Raw genomic sequence first — 23,334 nt, forward strand, 5'->3', positions numbered from 1 at the left:
TTTATGTTAATACTTTTATTTGTAAAGCACTTTTTATTGACAAATCAATCCCAAAGTGCTACAGGAGATTAAAAACAGGGTAAATTAGTCAGCCAGATGGCACTGTTTGTTTAAAAGAGAAGATGGAACTTTTCAATACCAGGCCTGGAGTTACAAATTGATTTGAAGCTGTACAAATATACCAAATATTTAAAGAGCACTCCTTTATTTGAAGAAACATTACAAAACCATTCTCAAGAAAAAAAGTATTGAGAACATACGTGCCATCCGAGCAAATACATAACTGTCCTCTCTGAAAAATAAATACTTCCAAGCGGTCTTCATGATGTGTCAACAGTTCCAAGTGTGTGGGGGGGGAGGGAAAGCTCCTTCCTGCCCAGAATAGGATATCCACAATACAGACAGCGGAGTAAAATGATATGGACAATTATTGGGAACTTATTTTAAACATACTCTTCCATTGACACTTGGAGTTCTCACAGTTGTGCGTGTTGTACTTGTGTCCCACTGTTGTCCTCCCTCCCATTAGTAAGGACAGTCTGTGGGTCAGCACATCCCATCCATCAGAAAGAGCGGGGTTCACGGTGTGGGTCTGAGCAGCAGGATAAAAAAAGGGTTCTGAGCATTCCTCGCCGCGGTCTTCTTGCCAGCTAACCCACGGTAACAAATCGGCTGCCTTTGCTGCTTTGTGCTGTGGTTGTGCGCTGATCTTTTAGGATGCGGAATCGCTCATTCAGGGTGATCGATGTTTGCTGTAGAAAGATAAAACGCACCGGAGAGTCGTTAACAACACTTTATCAAGCAATGTTTTTCAGACAATGTGAGGATACAAACACTTGGAATTAAAATGGTCCTATGCGTGTGTATTTAAGCATACAGAAATCTAAGTAGCATGCGCTCACCGGTTTCCCAACGCTGTTGATGTCAAATTGCAGAGGCACTCCTTTTGGGATTTTCTTCTCCACCTGTTCCACCTTGACAGGAGCGGAGATGGCAGCTGGGGGATGCAGCGTCCAAGCAGTGGGAGGCCTACGAAGAAGTCACACGCTCAGTCACTTTCATCTGCTGGTGTCTTGTGTGTGATGTTTGGTGTGGAGGTCATAACCAATAATTCCACATGTCCGTGTGTGTGTGTGTGTGTGTGTGTGTGTGTGTGTGTGTGTTAATACACTACTATACCAGTTACTATGAATAAAAAGATAAATGTGCTTTTGGAAATGATTTCCTAAATTAAGTCTAAAACCAGTGTGTAAAGATTGTGATTTTTACTCAGGCTGAGTCCTGGCTGTGGGGTTATCAATTGAAACAGTCAAGATTCCACTGCTGGTTGTTGATGTGCGCCACCTAGTGGATAAACAGCAAAGTTGTATGGTATCACACAAAACAACAGACTCACTCTAAACCGGCAAACAATGGTCTTCTTTCCTCTCCAAATGATTTATAGCCTCAATGCGGTTTTCCTCTTTTTATTAGCATTACAGGCAATTTGGCATTTTGACAGCTGGAGCCAAAATAGACTCTGTGATGTTTAAAAATACTCACTGCCGAGTTCTGACTGGAGAACTGCTAGGATTTGGCTTTTGCACCTGGGCCTGTACCTGTAAATATGAAGCAATGGACATGAAGAATAAACAGTGTACTGATGTTTGGATTCAGTCTGGAGATTTAGTCTTAAAAAAGCCCACATAAACAGGTTATACTACACATGCCAACAGAAAATCCACAACACATTCAGGTTTAATCTACAAATACAGTACGTTTAACAACTCTCACTGTCAAAAATAACCCATCGTGCACCTTGAGTCCTCTGTGAAAAAGAAATGTGGCCTGGCGTGCTTCCCTCCGAGTCTGCTGGACAGGCGGCAGAGGTCTGCATGAGTGCAACACAAAAACAGTACTGAAACACAGCTGGGAATTTGGCATACTGTGTGTGTGATGCTGTATACACTTACACAGTTAACCACACAATGTAGAAAATTAAGATCAATCTTTTACACCTCTATACCCATTTACACCTCTTAAAAACAGTCTAGTGCGTGATGACAAAGCTTAAGACACCCTGACTTTGGAGTCCTACACCAATCCCACAATGCTCCTCATGTTTAGAGAGAACTACACATTAGCCCAAGTAGCACTGTGTGCAAGTTGTCCTAAGGTTATCTCACCGTCGTCGCAGCTGAAACGGTCTCCTGACTCCTGCAGCATTCTGACCTCTCTGTAGATCGGGCTGCCTGTACGGCCGCCTCTGTGCTTCTGGCTTTCTGTACGGGGCTTCAGCGCGTTGAATGAAGGACTTTGTTTTCTGAAAAGTGAGGTGCAGTGAAGGAGAGATACAGTATAACAAAAGACAAAACTTTTGAAAAGCTGCACTGCTTCTAAAAATAGTCTGCAAGAGACATCGGTAGTTCATGGTACTGTGTAACATATTCAAATCAGAATTGTGAGGCAGAGTTAAAATTAGAGAAATCCAAAAGCTCCTATTTCTACTTTAGTTCTTTAGCATGCTTTAACCAGCATTAAAGCGTGGTTTAATAAATAGATACACTATGTTGAATATATGAATTACTGTCTGAAATCAAGTGTGATGCAGCTTCATACTACAACTTGAAAGTGACGTGAGACACAAGAGAACAGTCGCTTCATTTTTAAACACTTAAAAAGGACAGGTAAGCTCAGTGAGGAACAGTACTCAATTTGCTTTTGCATATCGCTCTCTTTGTTGAGTCGCTTTGTTGGCTAGTGCAGGCACAAGTTTTTGCTAAAGTTGGTCAAGCTTCAGTGTGATATCATAGGGTGGTAAAATTATCCTTTGACTTGCTTAAATCTAATGTTTTTAGCTAGCTACAGGCACTTTGTTAGCGTTTCAGCCCTTAGTTGCATAGTGTGGCGCTCATTGTTTTCTAGACAGAGTATGGCGATGCGCTCTGTCTCTATGGCCAAAATCTTCTATCCTGATAAAGGTAATTTTATATCTCGATAACTATCTGTATCACGATATATCATGTTTTTTGTTAATTTAATAAAAAGTCTATATGAAATTGTGTATACTCCAGTGTGAATTGAAAAATGAAAAGGACTGAGTATTTTCTCAAGAACTTAAGTGCAAAATGAACATAACGTGCAAGGATTCGAACGTAAAGCAGTGTCCAAATGACGATATTGCTGTACCGCAGTTCGTTCAACATCGCGATAGAAACGATACAGAAAAATATGTACAATAGACATTTTTATATTGTTTTGACTATAGCCAAGCCCTATTGAACTCTTAATATTGATTCATCGTTTCCTCTCGTTTCTTTACAAATAAGTGATGCGTTTTATATCTCTCATTTCTGCAGTTGAAATTGCTGTTTTTAACCAAACTAAGGCTAAAGATTGACACCCATTGTATTAGCACTAGCACATTTTAGGCACTATGAGTCTTTTGAGCCTCCCTACTGAATATACAGAAAGACGGAAGTCCAAAAACCTCTAATACAGACACCCTACATCATTAGAGAGACCTAGTCTGAAAAGAAGGATTTATAGTGAATAATTCCTACAGTCTGATCAAATATTCTGATTCATTTGATTCAGTTACTGTTCAATACGATACGATACATGCCAGTGTTGCCAGCGGTCTACAAAGAGTTTTCAGGCCAATATCAGAGGCTACTATCAGTACCTTGAGACACATGTCCTTGTCTTGGTGGGCGCTCCACTATGTCCTACATTACCTGGTTGAATGCTGCTCTGTTAAGCGTCCCGATTCGTTTCAGCAGGGCAGCTGGCCTCCTGGCGGCCAGTCCTGTGATAACCCCTTGACCTCGTCGTCGACCAGGTGGGGGAGGGACTCTTCTGTTTCTTAATTTAGGTGCTCCTCCTCGGGGCACGCCACCTCCTGGTAAAGATAATATTAGCGACATTACACATGTACGGAGTTGTTTAGACAGAAAAAGCAAACGGCCGAGAAAGTGTAAGAAAGGACACACCTCTCTGGACTGGTCCAGCAGTTCTTGATAAAACTCCCCTTCCTTGGATTAAACGGCCCTTCTTCTTGACTTGTCGGCGGTTCACGGTGGCTTGTTTCCTTTTTAACTGTTGCTCTTTTTTGTTCAACCGAATGATGTCATCTGTTAAATTTATCACATGAGCATTGATAAACAAGGGCGTCTGAATGATTAAACGACACATATTTAGTTAACGTTAGCTAGCTAACCCCACCAGTTAGTAGCGAACATTAACGTAACGTTAGCTAACGTTACTCTGTTATAGTACGTTAACGTTTGTGTTTGCTATATAGGGCCTTACCTAATGACATGTCGACTTTGTCGGGAACCGCTGGTCTTTTCCCCCGACCTGCTGTAAAATAATCTTCATTCATACTTTAAAAACACAAGAAACAATCCCGAGTGCAAAGACAAATACAACAGTGGCTAGCTAGACGTCAGCCGTGCTAGCTGTTCGTTCCTTTTGAGACTGCGATCCTCCCATAGACAGTATCCTCCTCCGAGCGTAAACGGTTCGCATGCCCCGTAGAGACGTTACATCTGCATTGTGGGAAATGTAGTTAAATTCAATTAAAAACAGTGTTACAAAACCTAGCTAAACACCACCAGCGTGCTGGCTATGCGTGCTGGCTGCTTCTCGTAACTGGACTGCTAAACGAATAGCTACTTTGTCTGCCGTTTCTTTTGGTTAGCTTTAAATTACCTTTGCCAGAACTACTTCAGGTTTTATTCATGGCATGTTGCTCTGTCTTTGGAGAAGGTACGTTACGTTGCATCTTCAACGCGCTAATTTGAATGAGAAGTTTTTAGCGTTGTCGTACTGGCTGTTTTAATTTAATGTGGCTAATGTTTCTTAATTTATTCTGTATTCCAACATAAGCTTGGTTTCGTAAATATTGGTTTCTGTAATGTTTTGCTAACAGACGAAGAGTTGAGGCTTTCCACAATTTTCACTGTGGTTTAGGCAACTTGCAGCTCATCTTTCTCCTCTGCACCAAGGCGACTCTTAGGCTTTGTTGCCCACAGTAATCATAGACCCACTTCAGCATTCTCCTCCCCGAGCAAGTCATTCACCAGTCAAACCATCATGTCAGACAAAAAACGCAAATCAACATCTTCAGCTGCTGCTGGTAAAGAGCCCAGTGCTAAGCAGCAGAAGTTGGCCCACACGAAGGAGAAGAAGGAGAATGAGAGAGCTGAGGGCTGGCTGCAGGACCTTGTGAAGCAGCAGAGGACAGAGAAGAAGGAAATGAAATTCAACAAAAAGCGCCTCCGCTTTATGTCTGATACTGAGCAGGCAAAGCAGGGCTCAGAGGGTGTACTGTACTGGATGTTAAGAGACCACAGAGTACAAGGTAAACAGTTAGTAACAACTACCAGTAATGCATCGAGAGACCATTATTGGCTTGTATTTTTTCTCCATCTTCTCATGACCCGTTTTGTGTTTTTCCCTCTGTGTTTTAGATAATTGGGCGCTGGTCCAGGCCCAGCGGCTTGCTTTGGAGGAGAACCTTCCTCTGCACATCTGTGTCTGCCTGGTTGTCCCAAAATCAGAACTGTCTACTCTGAGACATTACAGCTTTATGCTAAAAGGTCTGAAAGAAGTTGCAAAGGTATTGACTTCATGATTATTTGAATGCACTGCCATGAGGACATAATAATAATAATAATAATAATGATGATGATGATAATAATGTTAATGCATTAATCAGTTTGTCTATATTCAGAAAAATCATACGTTATATTGCATGTATTCTATTGGACCAGCAACCAGATCAAGCAATACAACACTTGCAGGCTCTACAAACATGCATTGCTTTCTTTTTTAATTATAAAATAAACACTTGGGGTTTTAAGCTGGTTTGAATCAGGAAACTTCCAGAAAACCGACCTAGTAACTTGAGTTTGGCATTTTTGACAGTCAATTTGTTAAAAGTAGAGCTGAAATGATTAGTCGATTTATTTGATTGACAGCAAATTAATCACAATTTTCTTTTTTCTTTATTTTCTTTTTTTTTATAATTATTTTTATTATTTCCATCAAGAAGCAATACATATATCACATTTTTCATGTAATAATCACTAAGGTGAATACACAAGAAAAATTCCAACCTCTGGTGTACACCTCAAATGGCATTGTGTGAAGACAAGTCAAATAAATTGGACACATCCAATTTCTTAAAACTTTTTTCTGGATTTGTGATTCAGGTACTTGAACCCACAACCAAGTCTTTGAGGCTTAACTTTTTTTTTCTGCTTCCACCAAACAGGAATGCAAAACCTTAGGCATCCAGTTCCACTTGCTGCATGGTTCGGCAGGCGACGTTCTCCCTGGCTTTGTGTCTGACTGCGGCCTGGGGGCAGTGGTGACAGACTTCTCCCCCCTCAGAGAGCCACTGCAGTGGTTGGAGGATGTTAAAAAGACTCTTCCAAAGGACATTCCCCTCATACAGGTAAAAACTTGCACTTTGAGAGGGAGAGAGTGTAAATAGGATGCTCTGCATTCTGGTTATTTGCCATTACATATTTTAGTTTGATTTGAACAATGTAATTGATCTCCCTCTCATTTTATGTGTATTGCCTTCTATTTGAGCCCATGTGTGCTGTCAGTATTTATTTAGTATCTGTTATGTGAGTGAAAGACCTCATTTTCCTTTTTATAGGTTGATGCCCACAATATTGTTCCGTGCTGGGTAGCATCACCTAAACTTGAGTACGCCGCCAGGACGATCAGAGGAAAAATCACTAAGCTTTTGCCAGAGTTCCTCACAGAGTTTCCTCTGGTAGAGAAACACCCATACACAGCTACTAGAACAGCCAAAGTAAGTGCTGCAGTAACGGTGAAGGGCACATTCAGATTGTTGTGACTAAAAGTTAATATGCTTTTGTAAAGGGAAAAAAAAAGAAGTCGTGCATTTATGTTTTTATGTCACATTCAAGGACATTTTGGCTCAGTTAAGACAACGTGGTCATAATTTGTCTTTTCGTAAAAATATTCATTTCTTTGGAAGTGTTTTCATATATCTGTACAAGGGAAAGTAAGTTGTCGGTGAGCTCATTGATGGGGAGTTTGGAAATCAGATTGCAGCAATAAAGCTAGTTCTTTCAACCTTCAGAGGCTCCTCTCCTCTACACATTATTTATTGACGACGAGTGATGTAAAAAGTAGCCAAAAGTATAAATTTCCTTCCCAGCACTAGATATTAAAGCTGCAGGGGTGTGTGCTTTCACTGCAGTGCTGTGATTGATATGCCATTCACTAGTTTGAGCCTCCTGATAACATTAGCAAGGTGAAAGGCTCACAACTTCACCTCTTTTGAAGTTTGCAGTTCTCTACAAAACTAGAGTGTATATTTTAGCTCATCACTGTCAGCTCTGACCTCTGTTGATGTTTTTTTTTCTTCTCTTTTTTTTCTCCCACCTTCACATTACAGCCAGTAGACTGGGACAAAATCCTGGCCTCCCTGCAGGTTGACCGAGCAGTTGGAGAGCCGGAGTGGGCAAAGCCAGGCACCAGTGGAGGGATGGCCATGTTGGAGTCCTTCATTGATGTACGCCTTAAACTGTTTGACACCCAACGCAATGACCCAAACGCTGCTGCCCTCAGCCAGTTGTCCCCCTGGATCCGCTTTGGTCAGTAGTACATAAAAAAGAAAGGAGAAAAAAAAGTGTGTGAATTAAATGCATGTCTTAGGGGAAAAGATGGCTTTGTAAAAATCTGCAGCAACTTTATATTGGCTCTAATTTACTGTTTTATCACTTTTCTCATATTTCCTTCCACGCTTGTGACCTATCGAGCTTTAGACCTTGTCATAGTACAATAACTACTTCAACTTTCTTTTGTTGTTGTCGTCGATAGTTTAAAATCAAGTCCCCAAATGATTGATAAGTGCCCCACAAGGATCAATATTAAGACCTCTGTTATCAATTTAAAGCTTGCTCTTAACTCCAAATGGACTAAATCTACACATTATGCTATGATGTTCCTACTCCGATCTGTGCTCGTAATGGATATACAATGGATACAGTACAGGCAGCCTTTTTAATTGGTGGCCCGTTGGCCACATCCAACCAAGAAGCAACCTCCGAGTGGCCCAGCATAATCAGATAATTTATATCCTATATAATATAGGCTATCCTTTATTGTTTGTAATATATTACCAGTGTGTTGTCTTGCCAGATTTGCTCGCGGCACGCAGAGAAAACAAAACCAGACGCTGAAATATCGCTGCAAATCGCGAGCCAGCCAGGTCTGTCTGAACAGCCCAATTGGTTAACATGGACTCTGAAAGGAAGCGGGCAACGCGGCCCAGGGCTTCAGGGCGCCTCTTGTCTGCGTCTGCCCATCGACTATATTACTTAGAAATACCCTAGTATTGCTGCTGTTTGTGATTGTTTCTTTTATTGCGTACTTATTCCACATATTTGTCAGTTGTGTCTAAGCCAGAGAAATGAGCAGACACACACACACACACACACACACACACACACACACACACACACACACACGTAGACAGACATGTTTTTAATAGACTGCTGAAAATGGGCAGACCTACGTTTTGTGGATTTAAAATTTGGCCAAATAGAATTTGTAATTTAATAGCCCTGCAGTACACATAAGTACTTGATGTCAATGTCAAATGTATCTATAAAGCACATTTAAACAACTGTGGTTGACAAGACAGAATATCAAATATAAAAATTATCACGTAAAAATGCATACATAAGACATTTTGATAGTAGATTGTCCTACAAACAAATGTTCAACGCTCAAGAACAAAAAAATCAAACTGGATCCTTTTATAAGAACAGAGCTTGTGTCTCCTTTTGTTTAAAACAAAAATAAAAACCTTATACAGTTGTGCCATTTGATGTTTAACATCCTCTACGAGTTCAAAGTGAACGACCATGACACCAGATCACAGAATAGATTAGCTTTAAAAGTTACTCATAACAACTCTGACCATTTTACCATTGCCTCCTCATTCTGTCCATCTTTATCTGTCTCTTATCCTCTCAGGCCACCTGTCAGCCCAACGTGTGGCACTGCAGGTTCAGCACAGTGGGAAGTCTGCAGGACATTCTGTCTCCTCCTTCATTGAGGAGCTGGTGGTGCGCAGGGAGCTGACCGACAACTTTTGCTTCTACAACAAGAAATACGACTGCGTGGAGGGTCAGTTTAGATCTCATTATAATCTCGTCCTGTTCACTCTGTTGTGATGAGGGTCCTATTAGTGACAGTAAAGTGTGTGTGTGTGTGTGTGTGTGTGTGTGTGTGTGTGTGTGTGTGTGTGTGTGTGTGTGTGTGTGTGTGTGTGTGTGTGTGTGTGTGTGTGTGTGTGTGTGTGTGTGTGTGTGTGTGTGTGTGTGTGTGTGTGTGTGTCAGGTGCGTATGAGTGGGCTCAGAAGACCTTGAAAGATCATGCCAAAGACAAGAGGCCGTATCTCTACACGCGTGAACAGCTGGAGAAAGCAAAGACACATGACAAGCTCTGGAACGCTGCTCAGGTACCTTCTTCTTCAAGTGTTTTTGATGTAACATTTGCTCGTGTGTCTGTGTGGTTCCTTACTGCTGTTTATTTCATGCTATCTCCATTAGTACCAGATGGTCACTGAGGGGAAGATGCATGGTTTCTTGAGGATGTACTGGGCCAAAAAGATTCTGGAGTGGACTTCTTCACCTGAGGAGGCGCTCTCAATCGCTCTATACCTAAATGATCGCTATGAGCTGGATGGCCAGGACCCCAATGGCTTTGTTGGTGAGGACATAGATTAACCTTATGCCTATCGCTTGGGGGGGGGGGGAACTGCTAAAATAGCAGACCCAAAATTAACCGGGGAAACTCCTCAATCATAAGACCTATATACATGCAACTGCTCTCATTTGGAGTAGGTAAGAATTTAAGGAATATGAACTAAACCTATTTCTATTACCATTCCACAATAAATGGAGATGCAATGAAGAGAAGGAAAAAAGAAAAAAGAATCCTCCCCTACTATAAAATCTAGTGTCATTTTAAACCTCAGAATTTCTAGTTTCTAGCAATACCAAGCATATCGTATGAGACGGACAAGAAACTAATCCTGGATCTTTTGATCACAGCGTTCTCTTATAATTACGAAGTTTATATTTGTACAACTTTATTGTTAAAACCGTTTGGACAACATGCAGTTGGGTTACAGATTCTGAAAGCTGAAGATCTAATGTTTTCAAATAGTATAACGTTTATATCGTATATAAATAGACCATTATTAAAAAGCAATTTTTCTTCGTTCTTTGGTTCAAGAGGCGTGTCAGTGTGACACAGATTTACTGAATTTCCCTTTCTCACATACTCATTTCCTCCCCACTGTGTGTCCCTCGTGTAGGTTGTATGTGGTCTATTTGTGGCATCCATGATCAGGGCTGGAAAGAGAGAGACGTTTTCGGGAAGATTCGCTACATGAACTACAAAGGCTGCCTGCGGAAGTTTGACGTAGCCCGGTTTGAGAGAAAGTACTGTCCCAAAAACCTTTGAAGCGTAAAATGTTTTGAAGGATGGGAATAAAATGTCTGGCAGCCTATATCCTAGATCTTTACCTCAGGGGGCATTTATAAGCCTTTCTTGCAGAGGATGTTTTGTTCTTCACTGACTTTTTTTTTTTTTTTTAGTTCTTTTTTTTAAACATTGGGCAGATTCTTTTACTGAATATTCAGACATTCATAATTTAACATTAGATTACCACAGTGCCAACTTAATAAGCATAAAAGCTTTTATGCTACTTTTTTATTACTTTTTTTTTATTTTTTAAATGTTTATTAAATTGTATTTTCCACAAAAGATGCCTTGTTTATCATAAATGTTTGAACAACTGATTCCACAACACCAGAGGCCTGTACTACGAAGCAAGATTTGGCGTTAACGAGGTAACTTCAGGTTCAACCCAGGGTTTTGTGTACCACGACGGTGGATCACCTGTTACCGGGTTCAATCGCCGTGGTAACTTAAGCTGAACACCTAACCTGGTCGGGAGCAGGTTATGTTGGAGATTAGAGATCAACTGGTGTTAAAGCACCGCCTACCGACCAATCAATACTCGATTGATAACTGCGTCACCGTTCTTTATAAGATCAGAGAGAGCGAGAGAGATCGCTTCCCACTGCCAGGGTTGCAACTGAAATAATAGGCTAAAGCAACTGCAGTTTATGGAAAGCACAAGTGTAATTATGGTCAGATATTGTGCCTGACTGATGAGGAAGATATTGATCAGTATTGTGATTTACGAATCTACAGCGTAAGATATTCTTTTGTCCGCTTTCCTTCCTGTTTTAGGAAGCAGCGACTGTATTGCGTTTTGCCTGTAAAACCGTGTCTGTGTTCATATTTATGTAGAATTATAGTTTGCTCTTCTATAAAATATGCGGCTCTGGTAGATGTTTGCGATTGGTCGTGCTGTGCAAACACCACCTCTTTTATGTGAATGTGCGTGCCGCTGGATTGGGAAACCCTGGGTTGATTGAACTAGTTGGTAACCACCGTTGTGACACAGCTTATGTGGGACCGCCGTTGTTAGGTGACGCTGGGTAACCGAAAGAAATCCAGGGCATGTTGATCTTGATTCATAGTACAGGCCTCTGCTGTTCTTTTAGAGCACATGTCAAACTCAAGGTCCGCGGGCCAAATCCGGCCCCTCACAGATTTTGATCCGGCCCACATATCAATTTAGGTTAATAATACATTTTGGCCCAACTACTTTTTGTGGCTTTATATGTAGTTTTTATCACTTTTGGTGCTTTTTTTTCAGCATTTTTGCCACTTTTTCAGACGTTTTTGTTACATTTTTTCCTGATGTTTTTGTGTCGCTTTTTTCTTTGATGGCTAAGTTACATTTTTTGGGGCTTTATGTTATGTTTAAGTGAGAAGACTATATGAGACATGCAAGAATACAATAAAAGATGTTTGACTTTTTTCGTTTAATTAAAGCATGTCAATAAAATGTGCATGTCTGGCCCTTGATGTGATTCTTTTTTTCCAGTATGGCCCTCTGGGAAGTTGAGTTTGACACCCCTGTTTTAGAGGAACTCTGAGGACTTCGTTCTAAAAAGCCCTCTTTTCATACCAAACCATTTTCTGTTCTGTTACTTGTATCACCGTTTCTTTATCCATTTACAGTTCCTCCAGCTGTAATTTATCTGTAACACCTGAACACCACATATGTTGCCTAAACAGACATGTTTGGTTATTCTTTACTCAAAAGTAAACATCTGCCCACATTCACTCGCTTTATTGATCGCATTCAAATGTTATTCATAATTAAGTATAGCCACACTTTGAACTATTGTTATTTACTGTCCTACAGCTACTGTGATAGATCAGTGACTTGAAAAATAATTGAATCAAATCTGCACATGAATGAGAGCTGTCAACATATTGATGACAAGAAAATCATTTGATTAAAGAAACTTGTGTTCTTCAAACCAAAATGGGAAACAAAAAGGACATATATGTACAGTATGACATGCTCGTATTTGCAGGGACTGGGATAAATCACAGTTGCAAATGTGGTTTTACTGAGCACTGATGTAATTAAGCATTGAAACAAAAAGCACTTCTACCCAACCTAATTAACTGCACCCTCACTAGTGGATAAAAACAACCCCTTCAGGCAACAACACACTTAACACCATTTCACAAATTGCAATATAAAACCTCCATGATATGGGCCCTTTTGTTGTTTTAGTTCATTACCAGGGAAAAGATGTATATGTCTCCCAAGGTTTTGCTTTTATTGTTCTAATTAGTTGAAACCAGTTGGTATGGTTACAGGGAATAATAATATTACAGTGTGAATATAGTGTAACTTACTGGTTTAAGGTCCTTGGCAATTCAAATTAATAACAAAAAGTTCCTGTCATATTGGCTATTTGCCTTCACATGCTGTTGAAGATGAAGAGTAAAACAGTTCTTATAAGATTGAGCGGGGAAAAAAAACGAGAAATGCAACCTTTCTTAACATAAACTGATCTTGTGGTGATGTGCAGTTATATTTAATGCTATTGTTGACATATATGCATCTTATTCAATGTGCTTGAGTTACAACAATAAATTAATTAAGATTACACACCTAATATTAGCTCAGTTGTGTAATTTTACCAACATGGCTTCTGCAGCCTGGTGCAGCGTCTCACTTAAAAGCTGGCTCTAAATCCTGTCTCTCATTATCAATTCAGTTAGTAGCACTGTTGCTACCTCAGGTGACTGTCAAACAAGATGAATTGCTACAATGCACAGTTGTTTTAGGAAATTATTCCTGTCTTTTTTAACAAGACATCCATGCTTGCGGCTCTGTGAGTCTGCACTTTGAGCTAAATGCTAACACTCTCACAATGACGATGCTAACACTTATGTTTAGCACGTATGATGTTTACCTTGTTCACCAAATTAGTTTAGCATGTTAGCATGCTAATATTTGCTAATTAGCGTAAAGCTGAGGCCGATGTATGTCATTTGTTTTGCAGGTATTATGTACCAAAAGAAAGTAAACAAAAACATGTTTGACCTGACAATGGCGCTAAAAGAAAAGTTAAGGATTACAAAATTTCATGACAATCCATCAAATAGTTGTTGAGACATTTAACTGAAACACACGTCAACCTCATAGTGGCGCTAGAGGAAAATCACCAAAGTCATTAGGATTCATCCTCTGGGGACCATGCACCTCTGTACAAAATGTAGCAATTTATCTAATAGCTGTTGAAATATATCAGAGCGAAGCAGGACGTTGTCGTCCTTAGAGCCATGCGTGGATAAAAATACTAAACGATGAGATATTGGATGTGTGAGCCATGACTTTCTTCTGTTCTCCTGGCGAGTTTCTCCCTCTTGACTTTGCAGGTGTATGAGTCATTTTCAAGAGCATCAGACCTATATACTGTATAGAAGGAGAATACAACCACAGCAGAACTCCTGTCTTGGGGTTTACCTGTCTGTTGTGAAATAGTTTGCATATAAATTGAGCGGAAAGCTAATCTCACCCACTAAGACTGGAATAACAATGAGAAAATGAAAACAGTAAAGCGGGGCTCAAGTGCAATCAATGTGATGTTGGTATTACTTTTCCCTTTTATCTACAAATATTTACTGTTTCCAAATTACAGTCTTGTTGTGCCAGGTACCCAGCTGAATAATGTCGTGGCCTAACATTGACACTCCAAGACTGTTCTGTACAAGCAATTTACAGCAAAGAGGGAGAAGAAACTGTGGTCTTTACATTATAATTCACTGGTCAGGGTTCTTATAAGAATTCCTCACAGGGCCACATTTGCCCTAGAATATATGGTCATGCATTAGTATTCAGGCTTTTTCCCCTATAAAAAATGTCCATCCATTTTATTCTTCATCATCCATTCTGTTCAGGATGAAAGGATGCGAAGGTGCATGCACCAAACACTAGACAAATGCATGGTACACCCTATTGTGTTTTCTAATTAATTAATTAATTTGCATGTCTTTAGACTGTGAGATGACAACATCAAGGGTCACCAGACAGACTACATTGACTGTATGATAACGTCATACAGAAAGTCATATTATGTACACACACACACACACACACACACACACTGAAATGCTGGAAGGACTTATACACTAGATTTCTAAATGAAATATAGATTAAAAATAAAAGTTTACGTTTAGTTTGAGTTAGGACGTAAGGTGCTGCTGCTTCACTGCTGACATGCTGCTTTTGCTACTCAGCGAGTGTAGGCTGGGTGTCAGTGTCACTCCAATCCTGTAAATCATATACAGTACATGGACAAGTCATACTTTTCAAGAGAAAATACCATCAATGTACAAAAAGTCTTTAAACGGGCTAACCCGCTGCCAGTGTAACATCATAAAGCCATTATCTATCTGTGCTGGAAATAATATGTGCTTGCAGTAATAGAAACCCAAATCTCGGTCTCTGTAATCTTGAAAACCGTAATCTTGTAAATCCATCCAAATTGTGGCCAAATAACGTAACGCTGTACAAATAGATTTTTTTTGGTCACTTAGATGAAGCAGAACGAGCAGGAAACATGGGATTACCAAAGTCATTAGTGGACATCGACTAAGAACAATGGCTATCTTTCCAAAATGTCATGGCAATCCATCACAGAATTCTTGACATATTTCAGTCTAGACCAAAGTCATCCCTATAGAGCTAAAAGTTTACATACGTGCAACTTTAGGAAATTATTTGATGGTATGCATGCAACCACATACAGGTATATGCCTGTTTTACCGCGCGCTGGTCTTTGATTAACACAGGTGAAGGACATATCAGTCTCACTTCTTCTCAACTGCTATTCTTGTTAGAATGACTTTGAGCTCCAGTCAGACCGTTGGTGTCAGTCCTCTATTCTCACTTACACTCATCTCATTATAAAAACACCTTACATCATCCTCTCTGCAGTGAATCATATCTCCTCCATATCCACCTTGTCTCTGTTATGCTTTTGTGCATCTACATTACCTCCTGCCCTTGCACTGGTCATCATTTAGGTGTCATAAGAATATTGTAAGAGTGCTGTAGCTCTAGCTTTCCATCCCCTTTCCATCATCTGCTGCTTTAATAGAGGTGGTCTACATCGTTGGGTTGTTTTTTAAAAACATTTTTTAATTACATTTTCTAATTTCAGGTTCATGACATTACAAACTGGGGTAGGGTTTGAGTTAGAGTTGAATTTGAACAGATGTAAACCAGTTATGTAAAGTCAAAAACTTTGCAATTCATCTCCCATACAGCTCCTACTGAGCATCATATTGACTTTTTTATTGTTTCCTATTCAGGGATTTTATGCTTTTCAACATGTCACGTGTGTGCGTGAAAGTCAAAATGAAACGCATCATATTTCTCATTTGGGTTGATTTGTGATTTAATTTCACAGCGCCGACACTCTGCTCACAGAGTTCTAAGTGAAATGATACTGTCTTCTTCATATTGTCATCTCAAAACGCCACAAGTGATAATAATAACCTCGGCACTCTTAAATGAATGTCATTACTTGAGCGATACTGGATGTGGCCTTTTAAAGTCGTCAATTTGCCGAGCCGATGGGTAAACAGTGTATTCTGTTATGGTGATGGGAGTTGAGGCTAGATTGCTGTTCATTAGCGTTGGTGTGGCACACTGATAACATTACAGTCACGACAACGCGATTGGTCCGTATCCATCAGTCACTGTAGCTCATCTTTGTCTTCTGTCCTCCTCCTGCTTTGTGTCACTCATCATTTCCATATTACTGACCAAGTGACATATTCTTTCCCCTCTACGCTTCATAATTATCATCTCTAGTTGTACAAATTAGTTTTTCCCCTGCACTATGTGTCACCCAAAGTTGAGATAAGACAGCTGAGTGGAAAGGTTCCTGTGGCTCTTGGCAAACTCCGTTACTTATAAATAAGTTGTGTTGTTGCCTAGCAGCACTTTAACCACAATACGTATACAGAAGTCCTGGAGCTGGTTGCCCTATAGCAGAACATGAAAACAAGACTAATTATTTACACATTTGGTTCCAAGCTAAACCAACAATAAGAACAGTGAATCTTACCAGCAGCACTGATGTTCAAAAGCAGGTCATTTAATCATATGTACTATTACAAGGGTACACACTAAGAAAAACACATGCTTTTATTATATACTAGACAATACTGAATTAGGTCCTGTACATTAATAAAATATTGCTTTAAAAAACATTAAAGCAACATTTCAACACATGAAACATAAAAAACTATCAGGAAAGCAATGGATGCAGCTGATCATTTAAACCTGGCAGTACCCATTAAGCTTTAAACAACATGTAGAATTACTAACATTGTACATTGTATAAATAAGTACACAACACAGTTATCAAAGAAATATGTGAGGAAATACTTGCAAGGCACATGAGTAATCAGCTTTGCCACAGACAAACCGTTGCCTTATGTTTATTCCCCTTCTTCACTTAATCTTCTTTCATTTCATTCCTAGACCATGAGGAGCCATTGTGCATTCATTCTTTGCTGTGAAAGCATGTTAAATATGATAAAATATGATAAAATCATTGTTCATCTGAACATTGACATTGGAGAGGTGGATGTTGCTCCATCCCATAATTGTTTTCGCTAAATTCAGTCTCATTGGTCTTCTCTCTAAATGGGATTTCAGCTACTGTAGATATTTCTGCAGTCTGAAGGACTTTCAGATACAGTAAAAGAGAGTGCAGCAAAAAGAATGCTTATTTTTTTCTTAAGTGCGTCTCTTAAGGCTTTTTCACGTAGCCTTTGGTCACATGGTTCTAACCATTCAGTGTGACACCAGGTCATCTTGTCTTTGTGTGACATTCCCTACCACAAAGAGGATATCATTCCAGTTGGGGACCTTTCTTATACGAAGGTCTATGGGATACTGATATGTACGGATGGGTGACAAATGAAAGGAAAAACTATCATAGGGTGTTGGAACAGCACAAGCTTCTAGAACAACTTCAAATTCCCTCATTGGGTGTGTCGATGATGGTGTTGGAATGAGATCTGGCGACTGTGAAGGCCATAGGATACAATCCACACCATTTTCCTTTGGCCCCGACTAAATACTGTTGGGCATTTTCTCGCTCAAGGTGCTGCGTTGGGTCAACTGTAAGCTGGAGCGCGCTGACCAGCTATTAGAATAACAAGTAACGTGGCTGAACATTTCTCTGAACCTGGAGGACATGAGGTTGTAGAGGATAGGGTTGACGGCAGAGCTTAGGTAGAATAAGACTCCAGAGACGATGTGGACGTGCTTGAAGATATGGTGATGCTCCTCGGACATGTAGCTCCACATCAAGCGGTCCACGTGGAAGGGAGCCCAGCAAAGGCCAAACACAACCACCAGCACACCTGGACAGGCCAGATGGACAGTTAGTCAACTGGACAGCTAGATTGACAACATATTGCATACACCCATGATATTCCTGGACAAGTTGACAATCATAACGTAAATCAAATCACCAGCATGTGACAGATGGCAAGACAAAGCTGAGACAGACAGGCAAGTTGAAAAAGCCTAAAACTGATAACAAATGCATGTGGGAACAATGGGTGTGAACACACACACACACACACACACACACACACACACACACACACACACACACACACACACAATTAAATGTTTCTGCTCCTTAGCAACTTGGAGAAAACATGACAAAAATGAAATGAAATGAAATTCAACCCACACAGCATTTTGGTGACTTGCAGGTTGCGTTTGCTCCGCTTCTGCTCGTGGGACCTAGACAAACTTTCCGGTCCAAAGCTACACCCGGTCTCCACCACAATTATCATCCTCTCCCGGTGCAGCCTCAAGCCAATGAGTAGGTAGAGAATGCTAATTATCAGCATGGGGAGCAGGAAGAAGGCCAGTGTGGAAATCAGGATGACCAGCTTGTACATCCAGATAGGCTTAATCACATCTGAGGATGGAGATGTAACAAATAGGTTTGTCAGTCAGACCATGATCCCAGGTAAACCTATTAGCCCTTTTAAGCTAATGCTAGCATCATGGCTCTAGGGATGGCAGTTGGTCCACCACTTTGGTCCAGACGGTAATATCTTAATATAATATCTTAACTATTGATTGGCATCAGTTAAAAATTTTAATTTGTCCAACACTTTCCATTATTAACAAATACTTGCAAAACTAATGATATTCACATCAACCTCAGCTGTACTTTGTGCTTAGTAAAATAAGCAAATGTTAGCATGCTAAACTAAGATGGTAAACATACATGTAGTAGTAATTTTGCTTAAGATCAGCATGCTAGCATTGTAGCCTTTAGCCTTACAAAGCTGCTAAGATGGCTGTAGACCCTTATAAATAGCAAAAATCAAATCTAAATTAATAAATCTATACGTACGGCACATAGCAGATCGTGGAAACTGTCGTCCAAACTTTGGAGGCAGCACCCAAATCCCATGCAGACTAGTGTTTGGCACAGCACACAGCATGGACACCACCCACAGCATTAAGATGACCCTCTTGACGTGAGCACGTGTGGTCATGTGTTTGACTTTGAGGGGGTGCACAACTGCAACGTAGCGCTCCACACTGAGCGCCGTGACATTGAGGATGGAAGCGAAGCAGACAGTTTCAAACAGGAATATTCTGAAGTAGCAACCCCCCTCCCCCAGCAGGTAGGGGTAGTTCTGCCACATCTCGTAGAGCTCTAATGGCATGCCCAGCAGCAGCACCAGCAGGTCAGACACCGCCAGGCTCAGCAGGTAGTAGTTGGTGCGCGTCTGCATCACTCTGTGGCGCAAAATGACAAGGCAGGTCAGAGAATTGCCCAGTGCGCCCAACATAAAGATGGTGAGGTAGGTGACACAGACAGGAAGGAACTCAGGGGACCTCGGAGGCCCCAGGAACATGGCCAGGTACTCCTTCTCGCTCAAGCACATGTCATCTGCATCTTGTGCAGTACTGTTAGCCAACACCCAGGTGATATTCATTCCACACACCACAGCAGCCTCGGGGCAGCCCATGGCATTGAAAACTGTGGCATTTGTTGTGAAAAGAGCAGTGCGGGAGCAGTTTATCCCCAGCATGTTGCTGATTGGCAGGAATGTTACTTGGATTCTAAACCTAATGGAAAGAGGAGAAAATGTTAATCACCAATTTTATACATGACGTGCAACTGATGATGTCATAGTGATGTCATCAGGGTTATTTTTGCTTCAGACTTAAGATTTATAGCAGAAAACCTCTGTGACAAACTGGTGTTGTAGACTTTTAAAGATGCTTGTGTTCATTTACCAGGCAAAGAGGGTCTAACGAAAGGTGCATTGATTTTGACCATTCTTTTTAAAAATCTGTCTTGTGAGTCCCTCGACTTTATGGAAGTGCAATGCTAAATTACCAGAATACCCCTTTAAGCTATGAAGGTACAGATACATATTAGTTACTGAAAATGAGACTCAGATTGAGAGCTAGTAATAGGGCAATATGATTTTTTTATTTCCCGCTCGTATCAGTGATTACGTTTTTCCTTCAAACACTAAATTATCTGGTTTGTTGGAATCTGAAAGGGCCACTTAGGGACCATTCGGGAATTTATGCAATGGACCACCGGAGGAAAATAGGGGAGGGTCATGTCTTTTTATTCTTTGTTGATGGGAGGGTCATCCAATTTTCAGGGCGTTTTCACACATGAAAGTCCGAACCAAGGTCAGTACCAAGGTTCATGTTTTTGTTACATTGTATACATTTGATCCGGTAAGTTTTGGTTTCACACTGCAGTTTTGCAAGCGCACTACAGATCTATACGTGACAAAACTACGTCCTGCTGTCATCACATACGTGAGCTGCGTCTCCAGATACTTATAACTGATTGGTTTGTTGACGGGCTTCCCCGTCCTCGTATCTCCTCTCTCTGGGTCCGAAGTTAGGCTATTCAACTGACCGCTGCTCTCCCCTACTGCCGGCTCTTTTTGTTTTGTTGTGAGAAGCAAGACACGGGAACTTTCTTTCTGGAGCATTTATTCAGAGACAAACTGAAACCTACACTGTACATTTACTACCACTTAACAAATAAACTGCTGATGTATTATCTGCTCTGATAGCCAACAGCTGTCTGCTCTGAGCGCATTTACCGCCTCTCTCTCTCTCTCTCTCTCTCTCTCTCTCTCTCTCTCTCTCTCTCTTTCTCTCTCTCTCTCTCTCTCTAAGCACCGAGCTATTCCTTAAAGGAGCTTCCCTGGTCTTGTAACACGAGGAGAGCCTGCCAGAGCTTCCTGTATTTGTCCGAAAGTCCGAACCATCCAAAAAATGCTTTCACACTATCAACAAACCGGACCATGGTTCAGTTTGGTCCGGACCGAGACCACCTCTTTTTGTCGGACCAAAATTTGGTCTTTTGATCCGGACCGTGGTCCGGGGGAGGTTTCACACCTTTAATTTTGGTTCGGATCAAACTAAAAAGTCAGAAAGTCCGGACCAAACGAGGTATGTGTGAAAACGCCCTTAGTCTAGGGGGGAGGGTCACCCAACTTTTGTATTCATGAGAACAGCAAAATTTCAAAGTGGTTTGTTGGAGGGATATTTAACCATGTAGCTCCATGTAGCTCTCTGTCTCGGCCCCTATCGCTAGCAGATGGGTCCCTCCCTGTTTAGTCAGCCAGACAATTTGAGCTGTAACTTTAGAGACTGTGGGGTTTCCCAAACTGAATAAATCCCGCTCACACATATAAACACAAAACTGCTTTGTTAGCTCTATTATGTTGAAAAAAATATTTTATTCATTAGCATGATTGCCATACTGTTTAGTTAAAAAACATCCGAAACACCGTACGATAACATAGCGGACCAGAGGCAAGCTTTTATAATGAAAAGTCGAAGCTTGCGGACAGCACCAAGCCTGGAGGGCACGAGACGGGAGGTCTCCAGGCTGCAGCCATACCCGACTCAAATATCCTTTCGGTCCCGGAGATTATTTGTGAAATTGTACAAACGACAGCCTTTTCAAGGCATTTGAGAAGGAAGGAGTGGTAGCATGCAAGCTCCCAAATTGACGCTCGTCTGAGAAATGGAGTTTTGGATAATGTTCAGCATTGGCAGCTTTACCTATATGCTAAAATATACAATGACTGAAGAAGCCTAGTGACGAGTCCATAGCAATCAGTTATTACCCAGTGTGCCTTGCTGAATGGTCTCAATGTTTTATTGTTTTATTTCATGTGAATACTACTTTACCAGATGATTAACTTAGTATTTGAAGTAATGCAGTAATGCAGGAAGTGTGCATTTAGTTTCCATGCTTATTGTGTTTCCACAACAACGTTAGTGAGTAAATCTACTGAAATGGCCATCACACCTTAACAGAGGAGTGGGATGCGTAAGACGAGAATGCAGAGGTTTAATCACGCATGTTATAACTGTGAAAAAACAATGGACATCTGTACATCTTTGCCATGTGCCTACCAATACAGAATGCATCAGTAAGTTGTTAGTGAGGATTGTCCCTTTTATACATAGCGTTTTGGAGGGATGTCCAAGATTTATTGATGGTGAAGGGAGGCTCAGGTCTATTTTGACAATGGAGCCCAAACCTTCCCTGGTTGTCCCTGAAATAAATAATGAACAGTCCCTAATCACTACTGGGTCTATTATTTGCAACACTAGGGTCAGAAAATCTTTTGTAAACATCATTGTAGCTACCCAGAAATCTCCTAATTTTAATATCCTAATTTTAACAGACCAGAGACAGTTGTTAGCTGTAACTTAGCTCTTGTCAAAAGCAGCTAGCAGAGAAACTATTCCTTTAAGTTGAAGCAACATTTGGACAAAAAGCATTCTAATCAGTTTATTAAAAATAAAAAATAAATAAATGGAATAAATTATCACCATTGCAGCAAAAATACAGATGTTTGACACAACTTGTCATCTTCTCATAGCTGTAGACATGTAATTATGTGGGGGGAAAAAGGCCTTCTATAATTTCCTGAAATATCTATCTAATATATATTATATAGCTCTCAAAATGTAGTCCAAGATTAACAATGCTATCAATGTCTTATTTGGAATTTATGTTCAGCAGAATACAGACTCAAGATAGACTTTCTTTGGATTCCCACACTGGATTTGTATATCCATTCAACATGCAACAGAGATATTAAGATAACTTCATGTCATGAACAAAAAAAACTCACCTGCAGTTTTTGGGCTCCTTGAGGGCTTGAGATGAATATGATTTGCATCCTGGACTGGATCCTGGTTTTTCTGGCACTTTATCGTGACTGCTTTGGTGCTTCAGTGCGTCACAGCTGCCTCAACTCTGTATTTGAGCGCTGGCTTCACCCCACCCCTCTCTCTCTCTCTCTCTCTCTCTCTCTCTCTCTCATCACATCATCTTGTTTATTACAGACTCCACCATTAGCCGCCTTCTTTATGTCTCTCTTCTCAAATACAACTTCTTTAACCTTTTTTAACCTTTTTTAACCTTTTTCACTCTTTTACACACACACACACACACACACACACACACACACACACACACACACACACACACACACACACACACACACACACACACACACACACACACACACACACACACACACACACACACATATTGTAAACCTAGATAAACTCTTGGCCTTGTAATCCTCCATTCTATTACTTTTCACATTGAGAGCATGAATTGCAGCAATATGAAGGTTGAGATTGCTTTGACCCTGCAACCCATGGACTGACTGGACCTGGATTGAGTGTGTGTGTGTGTGTGTGTGTGTGTGTGTGTGTGTGTGTGTCATACTTTTATATTTCAGTAAGTAAACAACCACAATGACGGACCTCAAGCAAAAAGACA

The 23,334-nt window shown here is 40.6% G+C and overlaps 3 protein-coding genes across 5 annotated transcripts; 1 reads left to right on the forward strand and 2 right to left on the reverse strand.

Annotated features, from left to right (window-relative positions):
- Nucleotides 1–179: 179 nt before the first annotated feature.
- LOC120568937 (UAP56-interacting factor-like) lies at nucleotides 180–4,515 on the reverse strand. Its single transcript, XM_039816696.1, has 9 exons — nucleotides 4,291–4,515; nucleotides 3,972–4,112; nucleotides 3,717–3,880; nucleotides 2,166–2,302; nucleotides 1,798–1,870; nucleotides 1,543–1,598; nucleotides 1,270–1,344; nucleotides 903–1,029; nucleotides 180–752 (listed from the first exon to the last, which is right to left on the reverse strand). Exons 1-9 carry the CDS (start codon nucleotides 4,361–4,363, stop codon nucleotides 651–653), a joined length of 948 nt encoding a protein of 315 aa, XP_039672630.1. The 5' UTR covers nucleotides 4,364–4,515; the 3' UTR covers nucleotides 180–650.
- Nucleotides 4,516–4,587: 72 nt separating this feature from the next.
- LOC120568936 (CPD photolyase) lies at nucleotides 4,588–10,959 on the forward strand. 3 transcript variants are annotated; one of them, XM_039816693.1, is made up of 10 exons: nucleotides 4,588–4,749; nucleotides 4,989–5,344; nucleotides 5,454–5,602; nucleotides 6,260–6,442; nucleotides 6,653–6,811; nucleotides 7,424–7,622; nucleotides 9,010–9,162; nucleotides 9,376–9,497; nucleotides 9,589–9,748; nucleotides 10,359–10,959. In XM_039816693.1, exons 1-10 carry the CDS (start codon nucleotides 4,727–4,729, stop codon nucleotides 10,505–10,507), a joined length of 1,653 nt encoding a protein of 550 aa, XP_039672627.1. In that variant the 5' UTR covers nucleotides 4,588–4,726; the 3' UTR covers nucleotides 10,508–10,959. The 3 variants fall into 3 exon arrangements, with proteins under 3 accessions (XP_039672627.1, XP_039672628.1, XP_039672629.1); XM_039816694.1 differs by having other exon boundaries at nucleotides 4,593–4,749; nucleotides 4,913–5,344; XM_039816695.1 differs by having other exon boundaries at nucleotides 4,593–4,749; nucleotides 4,954–5,344.
- Nucleotides 10,960–16,572: 5,613 nt separating this feature from the next.
- LOC120568939 (neuromedin-U receptor 1-like) lies at nucleotides 16,573–22,768 on the reverse strand. The gene is made up of 4 exons (XM_039816697.1): nucleotides 22,676–22,768; nucleotides 18,889–19,613; nucleotides 18,211–18,444; nucleotides 16,573–17,872 (listed from the first exon to the last, which is right to left on the reverse strand). Exons 2-4 carry the CDS (start codon nucleotides 19,574–19,576, stop codon nucleotides 17,580–17,582), a joined length of 1,215 nt encoding a protein of 404 aa, XP_039672631.1. The 5' UTR covers nucleotides 19,577–19,613; nucleotides 22,676–22,768; the 3' UTR covers nucleotides 16,573–17,579.
- Between the last annotated feature and the right edge of the window lie 566 nt (nucleotides 22,769–23,334).

This window comes from Perca fluviatilis, chromosome 11, assembly GCF_010015445.1.
Source record: "Perca fluviatilis chromosome 11, GENO_Pfluv_1.0, whole genome shotgun sequence".
NCBI classification, from domain to species: domain Eukaryota; kingdom Metazoa; phylum Chordata; class Actinopteri; order Perciformes; family Percidae; genus Perca; species Perca fluviatilis.

What these genes read in the sequence shown, in the direction of transcription:
- LOC120568939 (XM_039816697.1), bottom strand. Translation starts at nt 19,576, where the DNA reads ATGCTGGGGATAAACTGCTCCCGCACTGCTCTTTTCACAACAAATGCC. An exon ending in TCCACGATCTGCTATGTGCC is followed by an intron (nt 18,445 to 18,888) that starts GTACGTATAGAT and finishes CTCCATCCTCAG; the next exon opens with ATGTGATTAAGCCTATCTGG. An exon ending in GCAAGTCACCAAAATGCTGT is followed by an intron (nt 17,873 to 18,210) that starts GTGGGTTGAATT and finishes TGGCCTGTCCAG; the next exon opens with GTGTGCTGGTGGTTGTGTTT.
- LOC120568936 (XM_039816693.1), top strand. Translation starts at nt 4,727, where the DNA reads ATGTTGCTCTGTCTTTGGAGAAG. An exon ending in AAGAGACCACAGAGTACAAG is followed by an intron (nt 5,345 to 5,453) that starts GTAAACAGTTAG and finishes TCTGTGTTTTAG; the next exon opens with ATAATTGGGCGCTGGTCCAG. An exon ending in AGCTCTGGAACGCTGCTCAG is followed by an intron (nt 9,498 to 9,588) that starts GTACCTTCTTCT and finishes TATCTCCATTAG; the next exon opens with TACCAGATGGTCACTGAGGG.
- LOC120568937 (XM_039816696.1), bottom strand. Translation starts at nt 4,363, where the DNA reads ATGAATGAAGATTATTTTACAGCAGGTCGGGGGAAAAGACCAGCGGTT. An exon ending in TGCTGGACCAGTCCAGAGAG is followed by an intron (nt 3,881 to 3,971) that starts GTGTGTCCTTTC and finishes TATCTTTACCAG; the next exon opens with GAGGTGGCGTGCCCCGAGGA. An exon ending in TCTCCAGTCAGAACTCGGCA is followed by an intron (nt 1,345 to 1,542) that starts GTGAGTATTTTT and finishes TTTATCCACTAG; the next exon opens with GTGGCGCACATCAACAACCA.